Source organism: Perognathus longimembris, chromosome 2, assembly GCF_023159225.1.
Source record: "Perognathus longimembris pacificus isolate PPM17 chromosome 2, ASM2315922v1, whole genome shotgun sequence".
Taxonomy (NCBI): Eukaryota; Metazoa; Chordata; class Mammalia; order Rodentia; family Heteromyidae; genus Perognathus; species Perognathus longimembris.
The window spans coordinates 152,350,950-152,371,895 of record NC_063162.1 but is presented as its reverse complement, the minus strand read 5'-3'; the positions used below and the strand labels follow the sequence as shown (position 1 = coordinate 152,371,895).

General features: G+C 55.6%; 1 protein-coding gene across 1 annotated transcript in view; it reads right to left on the bottom strand.

The window, feature by feature from the left end:
- Positions 1-20,946, bottom strand: part of Dpp6 (dipeptidyl peptidase like 6) — a 318,595-nt gene that overhangs the window by 46,802 nt on the left and 250,847 nt on the right. Inside the window, 1 exon segment of the mRNA XM_048340519.1 lies at positions 5,612-5,732. Coding sequence (XP_048196476.1) covers positions 5,612-5,732 — 121 coding nt within the window.

The window sequence follows — 20,946 nt, the reverse complement described above, 5'->3', positions numbered from 1 at the left end:
CAGCCACACCACGTCCCTGTACACGCAGACCTCGACCACGCCACATCCCTGTACACGCAGACCTCTCCTGACCATGCCACGTCCCTATACACACAGACCTCGCCTCAGCTACGCCACATTCCTGTACACGCAGACCTCGCCTCAGCCACACCATGTCCCTGTACACGCAAACCATGTCTGACCACGCCACGTCCCTGTACACACAGACCACGTCTGACCACAACACGTCCCTGTACACGCAGACCTCGCCTCAGCCACACCACGTCCCTGTACACGCAGACCACGTCTGACCACGCCACATCCCTGTACACGCAGACCATGCCTGACCACGCCATGTCCATGTACACGCACACCTCTCCTGACCACGCCACATCCCTGTACATGCAGACCTTGCCTCAGCCACGTCCCTGTACATGCAGATCTCACCTGACCATGCCACATCCCTGTACACACAGACCTCGCCTCAGCCACGCCACGTACCCTGACCATGTCACGTCCCTGTACACGCACACCTCACCTGACCATGCCAGGTCCCTGTACACGCAGACCATGCCTGACCACGCCACATCCCTGTACACACAGACCTCTCCTGACCACGCCACGTCCCTGTACACACAGACCTCGCCTCAGCCACGCCACGTCCCTGTACATGGTTCTGCAGGAGAGCTTTAGCATCAAGGTATGGGTCGCTTGTGGCTTCACTGGACTATTTACTGACTGAAAAGCCTCATGATTATGATAAGGATGAAAATAATCTCATGGTGCTTGATAAACCAAGAGCAATTGGGAAATGCCGCCCGTTCCATAACCATGACAACGGAGAATCCGCTCCTTAACCGCTCCATAACCAGGGTGACAGAGAGCCCCGCTGGAAACTTGGAGATGGCAACACTTGGCCCCTGAGTGTGCGTGTGCGTGTGTGAGGTCCGACCAATCTGTAAGCCTTGCACAAAGGCACCCACTCAAACAGGCCACCAAATACACCCCGCTGTCATCCTAACTTTCGTGTGTGGCTAGCAACTTCAAGCAGCACACGGGACTACCAAGCTATCCTTACACCGCTGTGTAGCTATCCAACATCTGCTCGGCGGGGTGAAGACGGGTACTAGGCTTGTGGAAAGGAGTCTCTAGTCACCCTAGCGTGGGCCACGGTCTCTGCCTAGAATGCCACCAAGACGGATGCCACCGCACCGACAGTCATCCCCTAGGGAGCGGGCCATCCCCGGGGCAGGGGCATCCCAGGGGAGCGGGTCATGGGGGGGGTCATCCCCAGGGGAGCAGGGCACCCCAGGTGCTCTGCTCCAGTCACTGTAGGCTCTCCCCAGCGGACAGTGGCTAGCAGAGGGCCAGGGCTTCCAAAAGCCTCCACTCTCCCGCCTCTTCTCGGTGTCTCCATTACCCCACGATGTTCGATATGTCTGCGCTTCTTCTCGGGAAACAAAACAGATCGATGCAGCACTGTGCTGCCGATAAACACAGGGACGGCGGGAGGGAGGGCGGGTGGGTGGGCGGGTGGCTCCTTTCCCACCCAACCTGCCCGGAATCCAGGCCCTGTGCGGAGGCAGGAGGGAATGGCTCCTCGCTAACACACCCGCTTCCCCCCAAAGCCACAGTCCGGAAAGGAAGCAGTTCAGTCACTGACTAAGCAACAGCAATACCCAAAGCATATTTTCCCCATTATTGAACAAAGATGCAAGCTTCCCCAGGGCTCCCAGCTTCTGAAGTCTAAGCATCCACAGAGAGAACCTTCTAGCAAACACGACTAAGCTGATTAAGCTGGCCAGTCGCTGAGATTGATTTAAAATATTTGGGGCTCCGTGATTACATCGACACGATTTCTCCTAAATGCCTGGAAGGACAAAAGGATGCTATCCGTGGATTTGCTAAAGTAAAAGCTTGACCTGAATGGCAAAGCAATGCCTTTCTGTGTGTTATTGAGAAGATGCCGGAGAACGTTTGAATCTCCTGCGTATGGATTATTAAAGGAGATTAGAGTGGGGACTCAGGCCCTTCTTGGGGGGGGGCCTGTGGTAGCTCAGCTTGCATGTCCCCCCCCAGTCCTGCCCAGCCGGGGGGGCAGGGGGGAACCTGCCCCATGGCTCCAGGGACTGCCCGGAGGCCCAGGCCTTAAACATAAAAGCAATAGTGACTACACCAGTCACAGTGGTTGCTGTTACTGTAACCACACTTAAAAGCTTAATGAACACAAGCAGCACCCCTACCGCCCAGACCACTGCTGAGCGCGGCCGAGCGCTTGCTGAACGCATCCCCCTCACTGGCTGGCCATCTGTGGGTGACAGAGGTTGCAGTGGGCTGCTCTTGCCCACGGAGCGGGTGCGGAGTCTTGGAGTGGAGAGAACTTGCCGAGGCCCTGGGGCTGGGCGGGGTGTTGTCTGGTCCCTGTGAGATACTCAGTGTTCCTATCTGCAGCCGGACGGAGACCCCAGCCACGCATCGGCACGTACTGACATGCCACGAGCTGATAGCCACGCACTGGGCCTCAGCCGCTCACGAAGAAACACACTGACCCAGCCGTGTACCAACCCAGCCACGTACAACCCAGCCACACGCCAAACCCAGCCACACGCCAACCCAGCCACACGCCAACCCAGCCACACGCCAAACCCCAGCTACATGCCAAACCCAGCCACACGCCAACCCAGCCACACGCCAAACCCCCCAGCCACACGCCAACCCAGCCACACGCCAACCCAGCCACACGCCAACCCAGCCACAGCCAAACCCCAGCCACACACCAACCCAGCCACAGCCAAACCCCAGCCACACACCAAACCCCAGCCACACGCCAAACCCAGCCACACGCCAACCCAGCCAGACACCAACCCAGCCACACACCAACCCAGCCACACGCCAACCCAGCCACACGCCAACCCAGCCACACGCCAACCCAGCCACGCATCAACCCAGCCACACGCCAACCCAGCCACACACCAAACCCCAGCCACAGCCAAACCCCAGCCACACGCCAAACCCCAGTCACACACCAACCGAGCCACACGCCAAACCCCAGCCACACGCCAACCCAGCCACACGCCAACCCAGCCACACACCAACCCAGCCACACGCCAACCCAGCCACACGCCAAACCAGCCACACGCCAACCCAGCCACGCATCAACCCAGTCACACACCAACCCAGCCACACACCAACCCAGCCACACGCCAAACCCCAGCACACGCCAACCCAGCCACACGCCAAACCCCAGCCACACGCCAACCCAGCCACGCATCAACCCAGCCACACGCCAACCCAGCCACACGCCAAACCCAGCCACACGCCAAACCCAGCCACAGCCAAACCCCAGCCACATGCCAAACCCAGCCACATGCCAAACCCAGCCACACGCCAAACCCAGCCACACGCCAAACCCAGCCACACGCCAACCCAGCCACACGCCAACCCAGCCACACGCCAACCCAGCCACACGCCAAACCCAGCCACACGCCAACCCAGCCACACGCCAAACCCAGCCACACGCCAAACCCAGCCACACACCAAACCCAGCCACACGCCAAACCAGCCACACACCAACCCAGCCACACGCCAAACCCAGCCACACGCCAAACCCAGCCACAGCCAAACCCAGCTACACGCCAAACCCCAGCCACACGCCAAACCCAGCCACACGCCAACCCAGCCACACGCCAAACCCAGCCACACGCCAAACCCCAGCCACACGCCAACCCAGCCACACATCAACCCAGCCACACGCCAAACCCAGCCACACGCCAAACCCCAGCCACACGCCAACCCAGCCACACGCCAACCCAGCCACAGCCAAACCCCAGCCACACACCAAACCCAGCCACACGCCAAACCCCAGCCACACGCCAAACCCAGCCACAGCCAAACCCCAGCCACACACCAAACCCAGCCACACATCAACCCAGCCACACGCCAAACCCCAGCCACACGCCAAACCCCAGCCACACGCCAAACCCAGCCACACGCCAACCCAGCCACAGCCAAACCCAGCCACACGCCAAACCCCAGCCACACGCCAAACCCCAGCCACACATCAACCCAGCCACACGCCAAACCCCAGCCACACACCAAACCCAGCCACACGCCAAACCCAGCCACACGCCAACCCAGCCACAGCCAAACCCCAGCCACACGCCAAACCCAGCCACACGCCAACCCAGCCACACGCCAAACCCAGCCACACGCCAAACCCAGCCACACGCCAAACCCAGCCACACGCCAAACCCAGCCACACGCCAAACCCCAGCCACACGCCAAACCCAGCCACACGCCAAACCCCAGCCACACGCCAACCCAGCCACACATCAACCCAGCCACACGCCAAACCCAGCCACACGCCAAACCCCAGCCACACGCCAAACCCAGCCACACGCCAAACCCAGCCACACGCCAAACCCCAGCCACACGCCAAACCCAGCCACACATCAACCCAGCCACACATCAACCCAGCCACACGCCAAACCCAGCCACACGCCAAACCCAGCCACACGCCAAACCCCAGCCACACGCCAAACCCAGCCACACGCCAACCCAGCCACACGCCAAACCCAGCCACACGCCAACCCAGCCACACGCCAAACCCAGCCACACGCCAAACCCAGCCACAGCCAAACCCAGCCACACGCCAAACCCAGCCACACGCCAAACCCAGCCACACGCCAAACCCAGCCACACGCCAAACCCAGCCACACGCCAAACCCAGCCACACGCCAAACCCAGCCACACGCCAACCCAGCCACACGCCAAACCCCAGCCACACGCCAAACCCCAGCCACACGCCAAACCCAGCCACACGCCAACCCAGCCACACACCAACCCAGCCACACGCCAAACCCAGCCACACGCCAAACCCAGCCACAGCCAAACCCCAGCCACACGCCAAACCCCAGCCACACGCCAAACCCAGCCACACGCCAACCCAGCCACACATCAACCCAGCCACACGCCAAACCCAGCCACACGCCAAACCCCAGCCACACGCCAACCCAGCCACACATCAACCCAGCCACAGCCAAACCCCAGCCACACACCAAACCCAACCACACGCCAAACCCCAGCCACACGCCAACCCAGCCACAGCCAAACCCCAGCCACACACCAAACCCAGCCACACATCAACCCAGCCACACGCCAAACCCCAGCCACACGCCAAACCCCAGCTACACGCCAAACCCAGCCACACGCCAACCCAGCCACAGCCAAACCCCAGCCACACGCCAAACCCCAGCCACACGCCAAACCCCAGCCACACACCAAACCCAGCCACACATCAACCCAGCCACACGCCAAACCCCAGCCACACGCCAAACCCCAGCCACACGCCAAACCCAGCCACACGCCAAACCCAGCCACACGCCAAACTCAGCCACACGCCAAACGCAGCCACACGCCAACCCAGCCACACACCAACCCAGCCACACACCAAACCCAGCCACACGCCAAACCCAACCATGCACCAACTCAGCCACACACCAACCCAGCCACACGCCAAACCCCAGGTACACACCAACCCAGCCACGCACCAATCCAGACACCCCCTGCCCTGCCCCCAGCCACATACAGCTCCAGAGTGGCCGTGGCGCGGCCCCTCCCCCTCCCGCCCTACCTTCATAGAGCCAGTCGCTGAGGCCGTTGTAGATCACGCCCTCCTTCCCCGTGGACACCACGCGGATGGCCTGCTTCCCCACATGTGCACGGTAGTAGATGTTGTTCTCGAAGATGAAAATCTATTTGGGAGGAAAAGCAGGTGGGTCAGACAGGCGCTCCGAAACCAGAGCCCTCGGAGCGTTCCAACTCCACAAGGCTCACCAGACACCGCTGCCGCCGAGCAGCCTGACGCCCAGACGTCCACCGCGGACAACTGTGCTCGCTCTGTGCTCGCTCACACCCACGCACGGCTGGCTGCTGGCTGCCACGTGTCATCTGGAAGCGGGTCGGGTGTGGACCGTGGAAGTGTGGGGCCCGGCCGGGGCAGGGCGGGCCTCCCGCTCGGAGGCTCAGAGGAGCCGCTCGCTGCGACCACGCACGCAGCTCCGGGGACAGAGCGCACACCCTGCCACGCTTCCCCAAGCTCCTCCGTCTCCCGGGGCCGGAGCTCTGTCCCCACTGCACAGCCACGCTCCTTCCCCAGCCCCAGCCCACCATCTGCCTTCCCGGCTCTACGGATTTCAACGCTAGGTGGTTTTCCAAATTCGGATGCTGATGTTCGGGCTAATCCTAGCAGAAGATCACAGGAGCCCAATAGCCATGCCCTTGTGAACACATACGATGATGCTAAGCGGGATGAACCCCATGTATGGACGCAAGCGTTATATCGTTGTTGTAATTATTTTCAACATGCCATGTGAAACAGTACCTTGGTTTTGTTTTTGTTTGTTTCTCTAGTATCCCCTTCCTGTGGTTGTACCCCTGCTATCACTGTATCTCATCTGAGTACCCTGGATACTGTATATATGCGTATTAGAACTAGGGAAGGGAAAGGGGATGCCAAAATCGAGAGACAAAGGATAAAAAGACAAATGATTCCAAAAGCAATACTTAGAGAACCATTTGGCGTAAAACAACTGCACAACTCATGGAGGGAGAGGGGAAGAAGGAGGGGGGAGGTGGGGGAAAATGAGGGAGGAGGTAACAAGCTGGATAAGAAATGTACTCACTGCCTTACGTATGAAACTGTAAGCCCTCTGTACTTCACTTTGACAATAAAGGGAAAAATAAAATTTTAATGTTGAAAAGGCTTCACCATTTATCCCAGGCTGGCTTGGAACTTGTAATCTCCTGCCCCAGTTTCTCGAGTGCTGGGATTACAGGCAGGAACTACCATGCTCGACTTGGGTGCTTCACCTGAAGTAAGCAGGATTCCCCCCGCACCTGCCATTCCGTGACCCCGTCCTTCAGTCAAGGGTTACTCCTGTTGCAGAATGTGTCACCATTTGGGAAAACTGTTTTCAGGTGGTGACTGAGTGACAAGCAAGATGTCAACAAGCGACTGAGTGACAACCACAAAGGCAGCTGAGAAGTGGTCACCCTCTCACGGAGAGGCGGGGAGAATGCTAGAAGCCGGCTCGGGCTGGCAAGCTGGGGGAACGGAGACCCTTCCTGCAAACCCTCCTATCAGGAGGCGAAGGCAAGACAAGGTGAGCGGCCAGGAGCCAGCTCCCGAGATTTGCAGGAAAGGAGCACCCGTGGCCCTGGGACCCCTGCGGGAGGATGAGGTAATGGGACCAGAAGCTCAGCGGTGGCCTCTGGGGGGGTGGGTGGACAGGGGCAGGAGCCTGCCGCCCTCACCCGGGTCACCGGAGTGGACGGGGAGGGAGGGAAGCTGGTTAGACGCTGGGGCCAAGACAGCCAGGGGGGGCTGGGGCTGATGCATGCCAAGGGGCGATGCTGGTTCTCGGCCTGAACTCCCGCGCCTCCACCTGCAACCCTGCAGGCTCCTCGCAGCACAGATCAGAGCAAAACCAGTTGCTCTCCCCCGAAAGAACTGGAGAAACCACTGCTGATGTTACTGAAGAGTCTACTGAGGGGTGTTTTGTGCAATACAAGAAACAGCACAAGTTGACTGTTGTACGTAGTAAACAGAGGACCGGCAGCCTACCCGGGCCTCAGGGGAGGCTTTGCAATCACCATCACAGATGAGTTTTCTGCTCGGGCATCCTGCACCCAGAAACGAGCTGGAAAACTAACTTCCGCAAACAAGGCTGCCTCCTGATTCGGTTTCAGCACCTATTATAAGGGGTGTGCCCACGGGTGCGGCGTCTTCCTAAGCTTAGCTTCTTGTATGAGTTCCAATCCTGCCATGGATGTTTGAGTCCAATCAGGCGGCAGCCAGTTAATACTGCAGCAAGTTAAACATGCAGTCAGCATTACTAAGTCCACTTCCGGGCAGGCGTTAGGGGTAAAGGAAGACAAGAGACGGGGGTACAGCCTGGCTCCGAGGAGCTGCACTCCCCCATTCTGGATTCTGATGGAGATGTTTGGGTAGAGGGTGAGGCTGCTGTGCTAGGAGATGGGAGACAGGAAGTGGCACCGTGCTGGGAGCTGGGAGACAGGAAGTGGCATGGTGCTGGGGGTGGGAGACAGGAAGTGGCACCGTGCTGGGAGCTGGGAGACAGGAAGTGGCACCATGCTGGGAGCTGGGAGACAGGAAGTGGCACCGTGCTGGGAGCTGAGAGACAGGAAGTGGCACATGCTGGGAGCTGGGAGACAGGAAGTGGCATGGTGCTGGGAGCTGGGAGACAGGAAGTGACACAGTGCTGGGAGCTGGGAGACAGGAAGTGGCATGGTGCTGGGAGCTGGGAGACAGGAAGTGACACAGTGCTGGGAGCTGGGAGACAGGAAGTGACACAGTGCTAGGAGCTGGGAGACAGGAAGTGACACAGTGCTAGGAGCTGGGAGACAGGAAGTGACACAGTGCTAGGAGTTGGGAGACAGGACGTGGCCCCGTGCTGGGCAGCATCCTCTCACTCCCCATGTGTGGACACTGCTTTGCCTCGGTGTCTGGCCCTGCAGTCCCCTGGGAAGTGGCTGCCACGCTGTCATGCGGATACACGCACCACTGGGGACTTTCCCAGGCCTCACGTCCCTGACTCAACATGAGGGAAGGGGCCTCCCCCTCCTGCTGACCTTGAACAGCCCTGCCCACACCAGTGTTCAGGGAAGCGCTGCTTCTCACGCCCTTCCATTCTCGAGAGTCTTCCGTCACTGATCACTCCCCCTCACTGGAGAACACAGTCTCGCCTTGGAGTGGACGGGGCTGCAGATCCGGGTTCCCCGCCATCTCCTGCTATTCCTCGTGAGCGTCCTGGTTTCTACACGGGGCGGGCAAGCCTCCCGCCAGACCAGCTCTTCCTTCTCCACCCAGCAGGGCCTTCTTATACGATGAGGAGGGCAGCGTCTCTCCCTGAATGGTTCCAGCACTTTCTAACCATTTATGTCTTGTTTCCTCTCCTCCACCCCCCTTGTATTGCCTGGCTCCTGTTTACGCCATATCCAGTGTGCAGACGGTGTCTCCCAGCCCCACCTTGCCCTTAGCAGAGCCTTTGCCTGGAGCCAGAGCAGGGGCATAACTGGATCACAGGGGTCTGTTTCCTGCGTGCGGGCCTGGCCTTTCTCCTAATCTGCCAAGGCCATTTCCTTCCTCCGTCTCCAGACGCCGTAAGCCCTCCAATACCCTCACAACAGAAGGCTGGGGCGGCCCAGGCTTCTAGAAAGGCCACGAAAAAGCAAGTGAGAGGGGATCAGAAACACCCGCAGTCTCTGCCTTTACAGCGCACATCCCATCTTCATGAGTCTGAATACTTTTGACTAAATACAACTCACACCTCTGGTTGGAGTAAATTCTGCGGAAGTTCAGCGGCTTAGAATCTTCTAGAGGAAGGGGCCTTCCATTAAATTTTCTTGGCAAATTTCTAATTAAGGAAGAGACCTCTTTCACTTCGGTCCCGACTTGGGAAGTATCTCCGTATTTCTTGATTCATGAACAGAATGAGGCAGGCAGTAGAAAGCGGCTGTTAAGGTCACACACGTTCGTTTTGCCAAGCATCGCTGGTGTGGTGGTGGGAGGCAGATAGGAGTCGCCCTCCACGGAGTTCCGGAAACCCTTCCTTCCCTGAGCTTGCCTGCCCCGGTTTTCTCTGAAATCAATGCCCAGGACACCTCCCTAGTGCTCAGCGTGAGAGTCAGCTGGATTTTTAACTCACTGGGGCCTTTTCTGCTTTTTTTTCTGGGGCTCTGAAAACCTAATACAACTTGATTTTTTCCAACTTGATTGCTGAGTAGAAATCAAGGTGTGTGTGTGAGCTTGCACGCATACATTTGTGCACGTAGCAAGTGATAATCGCTATCCAAAACACTCCTAAAACCCACTTGCAGATTACAATCAAGGCACAAGCTGCCTGTTCTGAGGAGGGCTGCAACAAAGCAGAAGTAGACGCACATGGCTAAAGAGGGACCTAACGACATCAGGAACAGGAAGAGATAATTACTATAATTGGGCGCCATTCAGTGTTTAGTTCTGGAAAACCAGGGCCAAAACCCCAGTGGGCTTTGTGAAGAAGGGCTGCTGGGTAGGGGTGGGGAGGCTTGACTAATGAATGGATAGCAGGAGGGCAGGCGGTCACCCTGGGGTGCGCTAGGGCCACCAGGTCAGCAGGGATTTACTGCATAGTTCAGAACAGACGAGACGATCTGAAGTGTTCCCAACACCAAGAAGCAATAAGTCCTGCGGGTGAGTGGTTTGTTAATTAACCCGATCATCTCGTGGTTGAGATATAGAGAACTATCCCGCTGTACCCCATAAATACGTGCCACGGCTGCGGAGTAACAGAAATATCACGGGGGAAACAGAAAACAAAAACATTTCGCTGTTCTCCCTCCTATCTCCCAACCCAACCCGTCCCCTCCGTTTTCCTACTTCCGTGTCCACACGTGTACATTGAATGTGATGATTGCACGCTCCCTTCCCCATCTTCTCCACTCACCTGCTGCCCCTCCCCCGGCCCCCCCTCCACGCCTCAGGTCCCAGATTCCTGACCGCCATCCCTGGGAATTCCAGGGTGCCAACTTTGAAAGCAGAGGGGAAGTCTCCAGTTTACGCCCCTGAGCACCAGATGGCACACCCCTACGAAGAAGCAATTTGGTTTAACATGTGAGCAGAAGAAGTTCACGGCTGACTGTGTACACGCAGCACTTCTGATGCACGCACTCGGGGACAGAGGCACCGATGCACCTTGCTGTGGGAACAGCTGGCATCGCACCCCACCGAGTCAATCTGTGCATTATAAACTCCTCTCCCTGCAGCAAGCCTCCAAGACACCGGCGCTAACCACCGGGCCACCTGCCCAGCCTTCCAGAGCTTCTCCAGGCTGCTCAGCATTGGAAGGCAGTGTACAAGTACACTCAGATGGATGGGAGCAGGCGTGGTCAGTGCTGAGGTGACCCCTGAGCAGAGACTGCAGGGGAGGAGGGAACTCCAGGAGACAGAGCTGCCTTCTCAGGAGCCCCGAGCAAGGCGGGGGAGGCTCCTCAGAGAAACATGGATGCTGGGGTGGCTGGGGCCAGAGGCTGCTGCTGATGTGTGTGCAGAGCCCCCTGGGCTCTGGAGACCATGATGCAGTGCAGAGGCCCCTGGGCTCTGGAGACCATGCAGTGCAGGCAGTGGCTTTGCTCAGAGCAGCACAGACTCAGGCTGAGGAAGGCGTTGAGCTCGGCTGTGTGCTGACCAGCTCACGGTCTCCCAGCGGCACGGGGAAGTCCAGCAGGACCAGGGCAGACAGGGAACACTCTGCCCTCCTCACTGACCACGGAGCGTGGATTGCCTCCCGGGAGCCGTCGCCCAGGCTTTGCACGTGTGAGGGTTGGGGTGCATTCTTGCTTTATATCCACCCGTGTTTGCTATTCTCTACATATTATTCCGAGAACTGTTAAGTATGTTCTTCTGCCCTCCAGTCGCTGCCTCTTACGATGCCTTCTTTTTCTCACACTAGGGCTGCCTCCCTGGGACACAAGTCCTGTGCCCACCGCACCGAGGGGCCGGGGTTTGCCCCGCGCACATCTCAAGCCCAAACTCTGAGCCCAGGAAGGGAGTACGACTCTCGCTGGCACTCGGCCACGGCCCTGGCAGTACCAGGCACTGCCCGTGTCTGACTCTCTCATGTGGGGGCATCAGGCCGTGAGAGGTCTCAGAGCATGGCGGCAGGGCTTGCTGCCTCTCTTCCCCAAAACAACACAAAAGACCCGCAGTTGCAGCCATGAGAACACCAGAAGCGCGGGGCAGGCCTGAGCAGAGACCCCGGATCTGTGCCCCGCAAGCTAAAAGTGTGGAGGAGAGACCTGACGCGCCCATCGACGGGAAAGCAAGCGAGAGCAGCTTGGCTACACCAATCCTTTCATGTCGAGTTAAATTCAAGTTGCTCAGGGAGCCAAAAGCCATCCTCCGGCTCCCAAGGAGCGAATGGGTTCTCAATATCATCTATGGTGATAGAAAAATCAATTTTTTTTCTTGGAACATTTCTGGTTTTGTTTTTTTCTCTTGTAAACAGTCCAGATATGAATAGCCTTGGGCTTCCAACAAGGCAGAAGGCTTCCCAAAACAGCAGAGAAGCCCGTGCAGATTCTCTGGGCTGTCTGCGGGGTTGTACCACCCATGTGGAGTGGGATGGGGATGATGGGCTCGTGGATTTTGACAGTGACGGCTGGCGTGTGTGCTGGAGCCCCCGGACGCTTCCCGGTAGAGCCGCACCTCACACTTGTGTGGCTGAGCTGCCTGCTCGAAGACCGCACCTCCCGTCAGGATAGTGCGGGGAGCCTAGGTGAGCTCAGTGCTCTGCTTGGAGATGACTCATGTGCGGTGCTGGAAAGTCCTATTTCTCCCGCTCCACTTATCCCGATTATGTCTCTGCCTATCAATGCCTCCTCAGCGGGCAGCCAGTGAAATTATCAGGCCCAGGAGCCCCCCCAGATTTGCCATCCCAGCCCCTGGCCCCAGTGTCTTCTATGTTATTTACACAACCAAATCAGGCAGAGATGAAGGGGCCACAGATTAAACCAGACAATTCATAAGAAAGATGTCACTGGCATTAATTTATAGAAAATAATCAATTTACCATGAAATGCATGCAAATTTAATCAACCAGGAGTTATAACTAAATGTATGCTGATTTTCACAGAGATCTAATAGAATTATGTTAGCAGAGGTTGTTTTAAATAGAAGAATTAGGCATATCTCCCCAAAACGAATGCACACTCAGTGGAGGCCATGAGGTTGTAATCAGAGCGATGATTAGACATTCACAAAACGATCTGCAAATATGCACCAAGAGCCTTAAAGAAGGCTTTGCAATTTATGACCTGGTAATTCACTTCGGGAACATTTGAAGCCCCAAAAAGGTTTTAAAGCATCAGTAACATCGTGGAATATCATAAAGAGCCTCACTGTCCACCAGAAAAATAACTTAGTAAAATTTCATAAACCAACAAAAATTCAATGAAATATTGCTATTAAATTTACGTTTGCAATAACCATCTCATTCAATAAAATATTCATTTTATCAGTGGGCAAAAGGTCTGAAGATAAAACCAACTGCAACTGGAAGAAGCAAGAAGTACATAGGAAAGCAAATCAAAATATTCATAGTAGTTAGAAGCAGTGAGTCCGTCAACGCTGTTACATGGAAAGATTTTTCTTCCCTATTTAAAAAAATATTCTTTCACCACACTCCTCATGCCCGTGTTCCTAACCAGGCTGGGCATGCCCGTGGTCCCAACCACACTTCCTGTGCCCATACCCCAATCATAATTCCTGTGCCCGTGGTCCTAACCACACTTCCTGTGCCCATACCCCAACCACACTTCCTGTGCCTGTGACTCCAACCACACTTCCTGTGCCCATGGTCCTAACCACATTTCCTGTGCCCATACCCCAACCATACTTCCTGTGCCCATACCACAACCACACTTCCTGTGCCCATCACCCAACCACAGTTCCTATGCCCGTGGTCCCAACCATGCCTCCCATGCCCATGGTCCTAACCAGGCTTTACATACCTGTGGTCCTAACCACACTTCCTGTGCCCGTGCACAGCTGGCTTCGCACAGCTGGCTTCCCTGCTGACCTGACACAGAATCTCAGGTCATCCCGGACCCGAGCCTGACCTCATCAACACAGCAAGGCTGGGTGCCCTAACGCCGCCCTATGCACAGCGTCCGGGAAAAGCCATGGTTCTAATGCCCCTCGCCTTTCCCATATGATGACTGGGACATTGTCGCAGAGCTTTGGTGGAGTCAGGAATGCAAACCTGGGATCTGGAATGTTCTAGAAGCTGCCATGTCATGGCTGCCCCCTGTCTGAGTGTGACCTGCAGGCCATTTGGGGCCTGGACCTCTGGCAGCTGACCAGGGCACCAGCTCCTAGTTGCTGGGCATGGTGCTAGGACTGACCTATTAAAGGCTGCTGGGTCACGGGTGATGGGGTCACGGGCTGCGGTGTCTTGGAGGTGGTGGGTTCAGCAGGGACAGTGACCTTGTGCGTGGACCCAGCCAGCTCTCTGACCCGAGGGCTTGGAATAGAGGGCAGGAATCTCATCCTTAGCCCATTTTCCCGGGTCTGCTCTTCTGTCAGCATTGCCTTGGGCCTCTAGCCTCCAGAACGGTGGGGAATAAGCTGCTTCTTCATAAACTACTCTGCCTATCTCCGCCGCCTGAGAGGATGCAGACATGGCATGCACACCCACTCGCCGGACACCCACAGTGTCTCTCTTATGTGTTTGAAGGCCCTTCCTGGCCCTTCCAGGACCTTCTAGATTCATAATCCGTCACAGGGCTCTGAAGGCCACACAGCGGGAGCCCTGTGTGGGGGAGGAGAGAAGGGAGAGGGGAGAGGCTGTGGGCATCTCAGGTCACAGGCCAGGGGCTTTGCCTGGAGACCAATGCGGCTGTAACTCCTTTGGGAGCACCCAGCAGCGCCCCCCCACCCCCACCCCCCAGTCTGCAAGGCCGTCTGGGCGAGGCAGGCCGCCTCTGAGCTCAGCGGGGAGCACAAGATAAAACAGCTTCCCACGCAGCCAGCCTTCTGCTGTGGAGCTTGGTAATTAGCACTTCTGGAAAATCAGTGCACTCGAAAATTTAAGCAAAATGAGAATGTTAATTAATAAGGCAAAATCTCAACCTCCTCATGCTGCCGGGAGACGTCGGGGCCGCGTGCTGCCCCCAGGCACGGCGAGGCCCAGAGCGGGAAGACCCTCGCTGGAACCGGAGGGAAGGGGCTTTTCTTGAGGCCTCTGGGGCTCACAATCGCAGAGGTGACAGCCACGTGAAACTTCGAGTCTACTGCCTTATGGAAATCCCTCTGCACTGTACCAAATGGCCATTTTCCTTAAGATTACTCCCAGCAAGGTGGGGTGTACTTGTGGGTAGATAAAACAAGAAGGAGAGAGAACCGTGTTCATGTCACAGTACCCCATGCTCTCCAGGAAAACAACAGCAACAAACAACAAAGGGGACATCTCTATTGAGGCTCCGGAACTCTCTCCAAATGGTACTTATTGTAGCCGGAAAACTCCAATTCTGTAGGCCCGGGAGACGCGCCCTACCCTACCACCTTGTTGCTTCTCCACACAGACGTTTGTGAACTGCCATCCCTTCAGACACGGGAAAGTGTTTCCTGCACGAGAGATCCTGCTGAAAGGAAAGCGCTGGCTGTCCTCCGTGGCTGCAAGTCACCGCAGCTCCCCAGTAGGGAGGGGACCCAGTAGCTGCCGGGTGTCCATTGAACCCTGCACTTCCTGGGACCCGATGCTGCGCTCAGGAACAGAGCATCCCCACATCCACCGAGGAATCACGCCGAACAGGTAGTCACCCTCTCTCTAGTGATGAGGAATTGGACTCTGAAGGTTCAAGGCCAAAAAGACTAATGACCTTTCTTCAAGGTCCTATGTCTTCATTTTCTACTGCTCTCATCACCTGTGCAAAACTCATTCAGCCTCTGGCACACATTCAAGATAACATCTCATTTCTCCCCAACGCCCGTGGCGGAGGAAGGGAAGGCATCATGTTTTCTGCTGGGCACAGCCCGGCGCCTCTGCCCATCCCTGCCAGGCCTTAGAGACCCTCTGTCCAAGAGGGGAACCTGAGTCCACCCAGGGGGGCCTGGAGGGCCAGAACCCACCGCCCAGTCCTGTGAAGTGGCAGTGCTGGCCTTCAGTTCACCTCAGGCCAGGTCTGACCGCTGGGTCCTTTCCATTGTAGGAACTCGTCTCCCCAGCCAAGCTGACCACGGCTCCTCCCTGAATGACTGCAGGATTCTGAGAACCACTGCTGTTATTCCCCACCTTAGCTTGTAAATTAAGTCCCCTGTCTCTGTCAGCAGCACGCATTTATGAGGGAATTTTCATACCATTATTTTTATAGGCTATCCATATCCCTAGCAGTGGTTAGACACAAACTACAGACACAAAAAGGGGAAAACTCAAGATGTGATTATTAATTCTCTCCGAGTGTGCTTAAGGCTGTGAGCGCAAGGCTCGCTCTTTTTGCTAAAAGCGGGGTGTGTGTGTGTATGTGTGCGCGCACGTGTGTATGTGTGAACAAGCATTAGAAGGTCTGTAAGCCAGACTTCAGGAGAGATTTAACTTCCTTATCCCATGGTCGTCCTTGGTACACTTAACAGGGAAGAATGGAAGGCACCTCACCCCCTCCACCCCTGCCCACCTGCCCTACCCTGTCCTGCCCCACCTCAACCCCCACCCCTGCCCATCCCACCCTACCCCACCTCATCACACACAGGGGCAATAAACAGCAGAGGCAGCTCCAAAGATCAGTAAGGAAAAGAACCTTTTCCACTACTGGTTCTTTTTCCCCAAAGAACGGCATGTATACTTTATCCTCTCCCGAACTTGATTTCAGATGGGCCAGAGACATAACTGTGAATGATGAAATCACAAAAAATGTCGGATGAGAATACGAGAGACTATCTTTATGTCCTCAGAGTAGCAACACATTTCTTTAGGAACCCATAAAAATGAAAGCTGTAAGTGAAGACATTTCATCTTTAAACTACCAAAGTAGAACCAATAGGAATGCAAAGGCAAGCTTGTAAAATGTGAGGAGACACAGAAACACGTGATGAGAATTAGAATGTGAAATTTATAGAGCCAGGTGCTGGCTGCCCACGCCTACAATCCCAGCTGCTCACGAGGCTGAGATCAGAGGGTGGGCAGGAAATGTCCATGAGACTCTTAGGTCCCATAAACCAGCAAAAATCCAGAGGAAGAACTCAAGTGGTAGAATACCAAACTTGAACAGAACAAAGCAAAGCGAGAGCATGAGGTGCACTGGGAAAAAAGGAAAAGAAAAGAAAAATAATGTATAGAAAAATTACATACATAAGAAAATTCTGAACCACTCCAAAACAACAATACAAAAACACACCAGAACAATACACTAAAAGGAACAATGGAAAGGCAGGGCTGGGTGTTTCATGGAAGGGGTGATGGGAATGGGAACCGTAGCCGGGATTTGGGGATCAGATGACACACAGCCGGGGGGAATGGTGCCCTGGGACACAGCAGCGAACCTGTGAACGGATTTTAACACAAAACACAACCTGTGTCCAGGGACAGGATAAAGCCACATGGGGTAACAGGTCTGTGTGACGGTCAAGTGTATCCACACCCACAGCAATCCCTCACAAGGATGAACACGAAGGTAAAATGACACGAGTGTGTGTTTATGGCTTCATAAATATGCAGTAAATCTCTTTTTTTTTTTTTTTGCCAGTCCTGGGGATTGAACAAAAAGCCTGAGCACTCTCCCTGAGATTTTGTGCTATCTCTCCACTTCTGGCTTTTTTTTTGGGGGGGGGGTCAGTTAATTGGAGATAAAGAGTCTCACAGACTTTCCTGACAGGCTGGTTTCAGACTGTAATCCTAATCTCTCAGCCTCCTGAGCAGCTAGGATTACAGGCGTGAGCCGCTGGCGCCCACCAGCAGAACTATTTCTATAAGGCAGCAGGGAAGCAGGAAGGGAACTGGTGTGGTGGTGGAGAATGTGCAGACGGAATGGCTCTGAGCTCAGCAGGGCCCCGGGGATGCGCTCATGCCATGCCGAGAGGGGGGACGATAGCTGCTCGTTGTATCAACCTGCATTTACAAAGTGTTTCATAGTTATACAAAAATGCAACTGAAACAGAAAGATTTTTCAACAAATAGTTCTTGGAACAAACAGAAACACCTGCCTATAGCTGTACTACGCTTCACAGTCTGGCTAAACGAAGGAAGTGTTAAACCGTGCAGGTCACTCCCTGGTCAAGGCAATGCGTGAAGCTTTATTGGTTCAATCACCCTCTAAAGGGGCTCTGCGACTCAGCTCTCCTGGGAGGGCCGCTGTCCCCCTGGGGCCCAGTACCTGCTCTAGGCCTCAACAGCTCACGTATGGAGCCAGAAAATTCGGCAGGTGGGGACTTCAGCTGGACCCATGCTTGGTTTCCTTCTGGAGTGCTCCGTCAGGAGAAGGGCCCGAGGGAGTCTACCAGGGTGGTCTCGGGAGAGGTTTAGTTTCTGTATAGTGGAAAAACCACGAAGGTCCCTGAGCGGACTTGAATCATCATCATCTCATGTATCTAATCATAGCCCTTTGAATTTGCAGAGGATTTAAGAGGATTAAGACTTTCCGTAGACGCCCACCCCATTGGTCTTGTGCTCTGTCACTCAGGACACGGCTCTGGTTCGATGGAGTAGAGGCTGGGACGGAGGCTCTGTGTTTCTGCCTCCTTCCCCCCCCCTCCCCTTGCCATGACCTTGCATGTATGCATCTGTCTATGAACTTCTGGTTTCTCCCTGGCGAATGGAGTTTAATCTCATTACTGAGTGGAGTGGTGTTGGCTTAATCAGCCTCTAAAAGAGACAAAATGCCCAGCTAGCATGATGAGTGCAGCCCCGTGCATCCCGGATAGAGTGGGGGCGGGGGGCCATGAGCTCACCCAGCGCGAGCTGGGACTCAGCCCTTCCCCGGGAACAGGCTGGCGTTTCCATACGCTCTGCGGCTGGTAGGTTTGACGGGAGGAAAAATCACGCCACAGTCATCAACATTACATCAAACATCTATCCACGTGGGCCACAGCATCTCACGCAGGGTGCAAAGAAAACGGAAGCCAGACATCACAGAGGCTCACGCTTGCAATCCTAGTTACTCAGGAGGCTGAGATCCGAGGATTGTAGTTCAAAGCCCGCCTGGGCGGGAAAGTGGGATTCTTAGCTGCTAACAATCTGGAAATGATGCTGTGGCTCAAGTAGTAGAGCATTCATGATGAGCACAAAAGCTCAGGGACAGCTCCCAGGTGCTAAGTTCAAACCTTAGGACCATCATTAAAAAGAAAGAAAAGCAAGCAGTTTTGTAGTATCCTCTGGCTTACAGGCCCACCTGACTACCCTCCCTCCCTCTCCCCCCCGCCCCCAGCCTGGCTGGCAGCTGTCTGAGGCCTGCTGATCTGAGACAAGGGATGCCTTCTGGGAGCAACCATTTGCTGGGACTGTTTGATGTACAGCACACACGCACGGTGTGGGCCTGGTGACTTAGAACACTCGACACGTACAACACATCTTTGTCTTGTCCTGACACTGGAAGTGCATGGAGAAGCTCTAAAGTTTATCAAAGGGACTCAGCCCCTTACTTCTGGTCCTGTATGGGGACCTAATCCTGCGACGGTCCAAGGTGACTGGAGACCCAAAGAACCCTCGTCCCAGTCAGTCAGACCTCTAGGCTTGCACCCAAGCCTGGGCTGGTTCAAGAAGCATTAGTCTCAACTACCATCTGCCACTAAAAGCCTTTGCTTCCCAAATGGGACCCTTGGCCAGTAAAATTTTAGGGTTATTGGAAGAAAGGATTTACAGACTCTGCCATTTAATCAGAGAATTACAAATATATGGGCACATTTATGGGTGTGTCAGAGGAAGCAAAAGGCAGCTCACCAGCCTGGCTCTGTTATTGTACAGATTTACTGTTCTCCCATGATTCACCAGGGCTGTGGCCGGAGGCTGATCTCTACCAGCCTGCATCCACGTTCCCCCATCCCCTGCCCCCCGCCCGCCATGGACTCATGACTTATTCATGTCAACACTCTGGTCCTTCAGGCAGGGGGAGTTTGGGGCCACCCAACCAACCCTGTCCTGCAGGAACACAACTGTGCATTTAGAAGAAAGCCTTCAGGACACAAGTCATCCAGCACTGTGTCCTCTCATGATGAGATTTGGGGACAGTGGCTCCAGAGGACAGCGCAGTGACTCAAGTTTTGTTCAACAGCCATGTCCCTCAGCTACTAAAATATTCAGGATTTTTATGGCGATGGAAACATTTGCTCAATTAAATCAGCAAGTTGGAGGTGAGGAAGGTAGAGGTCAAGACCAGCGGCTTTCTGACCGGGCCACTGGGCTGGCGATTATCATGAGAGCTCAGGAGCGCGGGTGGACACGGCATGAGTCTAGCCTCCGATGGACGCGAGGCCGGCTGGGAACGCCAGGCCCAGCCTCGTGGCCGGAACCACGCGCATGCGGTTCAGAGCTTGGGGCGGCACCAGCAGATGGACTCCGCTCACCGTCAGATTCGGGCTGCGTTGTTGACGTGAGGACTGGGCTAGGAACCTGACATGTCATTCCAACGGCGCAGGGCCAGCGGGCCTCGCAAAAGTGGCACCATTTCAGGCTGATGCTTCGTGTCCAACTTGGTGAACAGGCAGGAAAATCGGTTCGCTCACGTGCTAACCGTTCCTTAGAGTAGAACTCCCTGTGCCAGGCTCTAGCCACCACAGACCGAAAAGTAAACATGCCCCAAAGATATAAAACTGGGGTGGGGGGGGGTGCCGTGCAGCACCTGCCCAGCAAGCACAAGGTCCGGAGTTCAATTCCTAGTCCTGCCCCTCCCAAAATAAGACAAAACCATGGAAACGGGGCTGCCATAGACTGTCTGTTCTCAGCCGTGTCTCTCGCACGAACCTCGTGGGTCGTGAGAATCGCCACGCCCGAGAGAGAGCAGGATCAGAAGAGGTCCTTGAAAAATGCGAGAAGGATCACTTTCCGGTACTGGTGACTGACTTACGCTAATCACTGGGAGCTAACCAAACCGTCTGGTTTGAAGAACAAAAGCAGGAGGAATCATTTGATGCTGCTAAAACCCCCAACGCGCCTCGCAAGCGTGTTGTTTGAAGCAAGCTACAGGTGGTCCTCTCAGGCCGCCCCCCCCCCCACACCAACCCTCCCCCCTCCCCGGTCTCTGCGTTGTGCGACCACTCAGGAAGTAATTCCCGGAGGTCTAACTGCTCCCGGGATGCTAGGAGCAGCTCCCCGCCGCGGGGCCCTGGGGCTGGGCGGGGGTTCATCACCTGCCCTGCGCCGTCACAGATCTGCTGGTGACAGATCTCAGCAGCGGCCGCTCACATCTTTGTTTCAGACC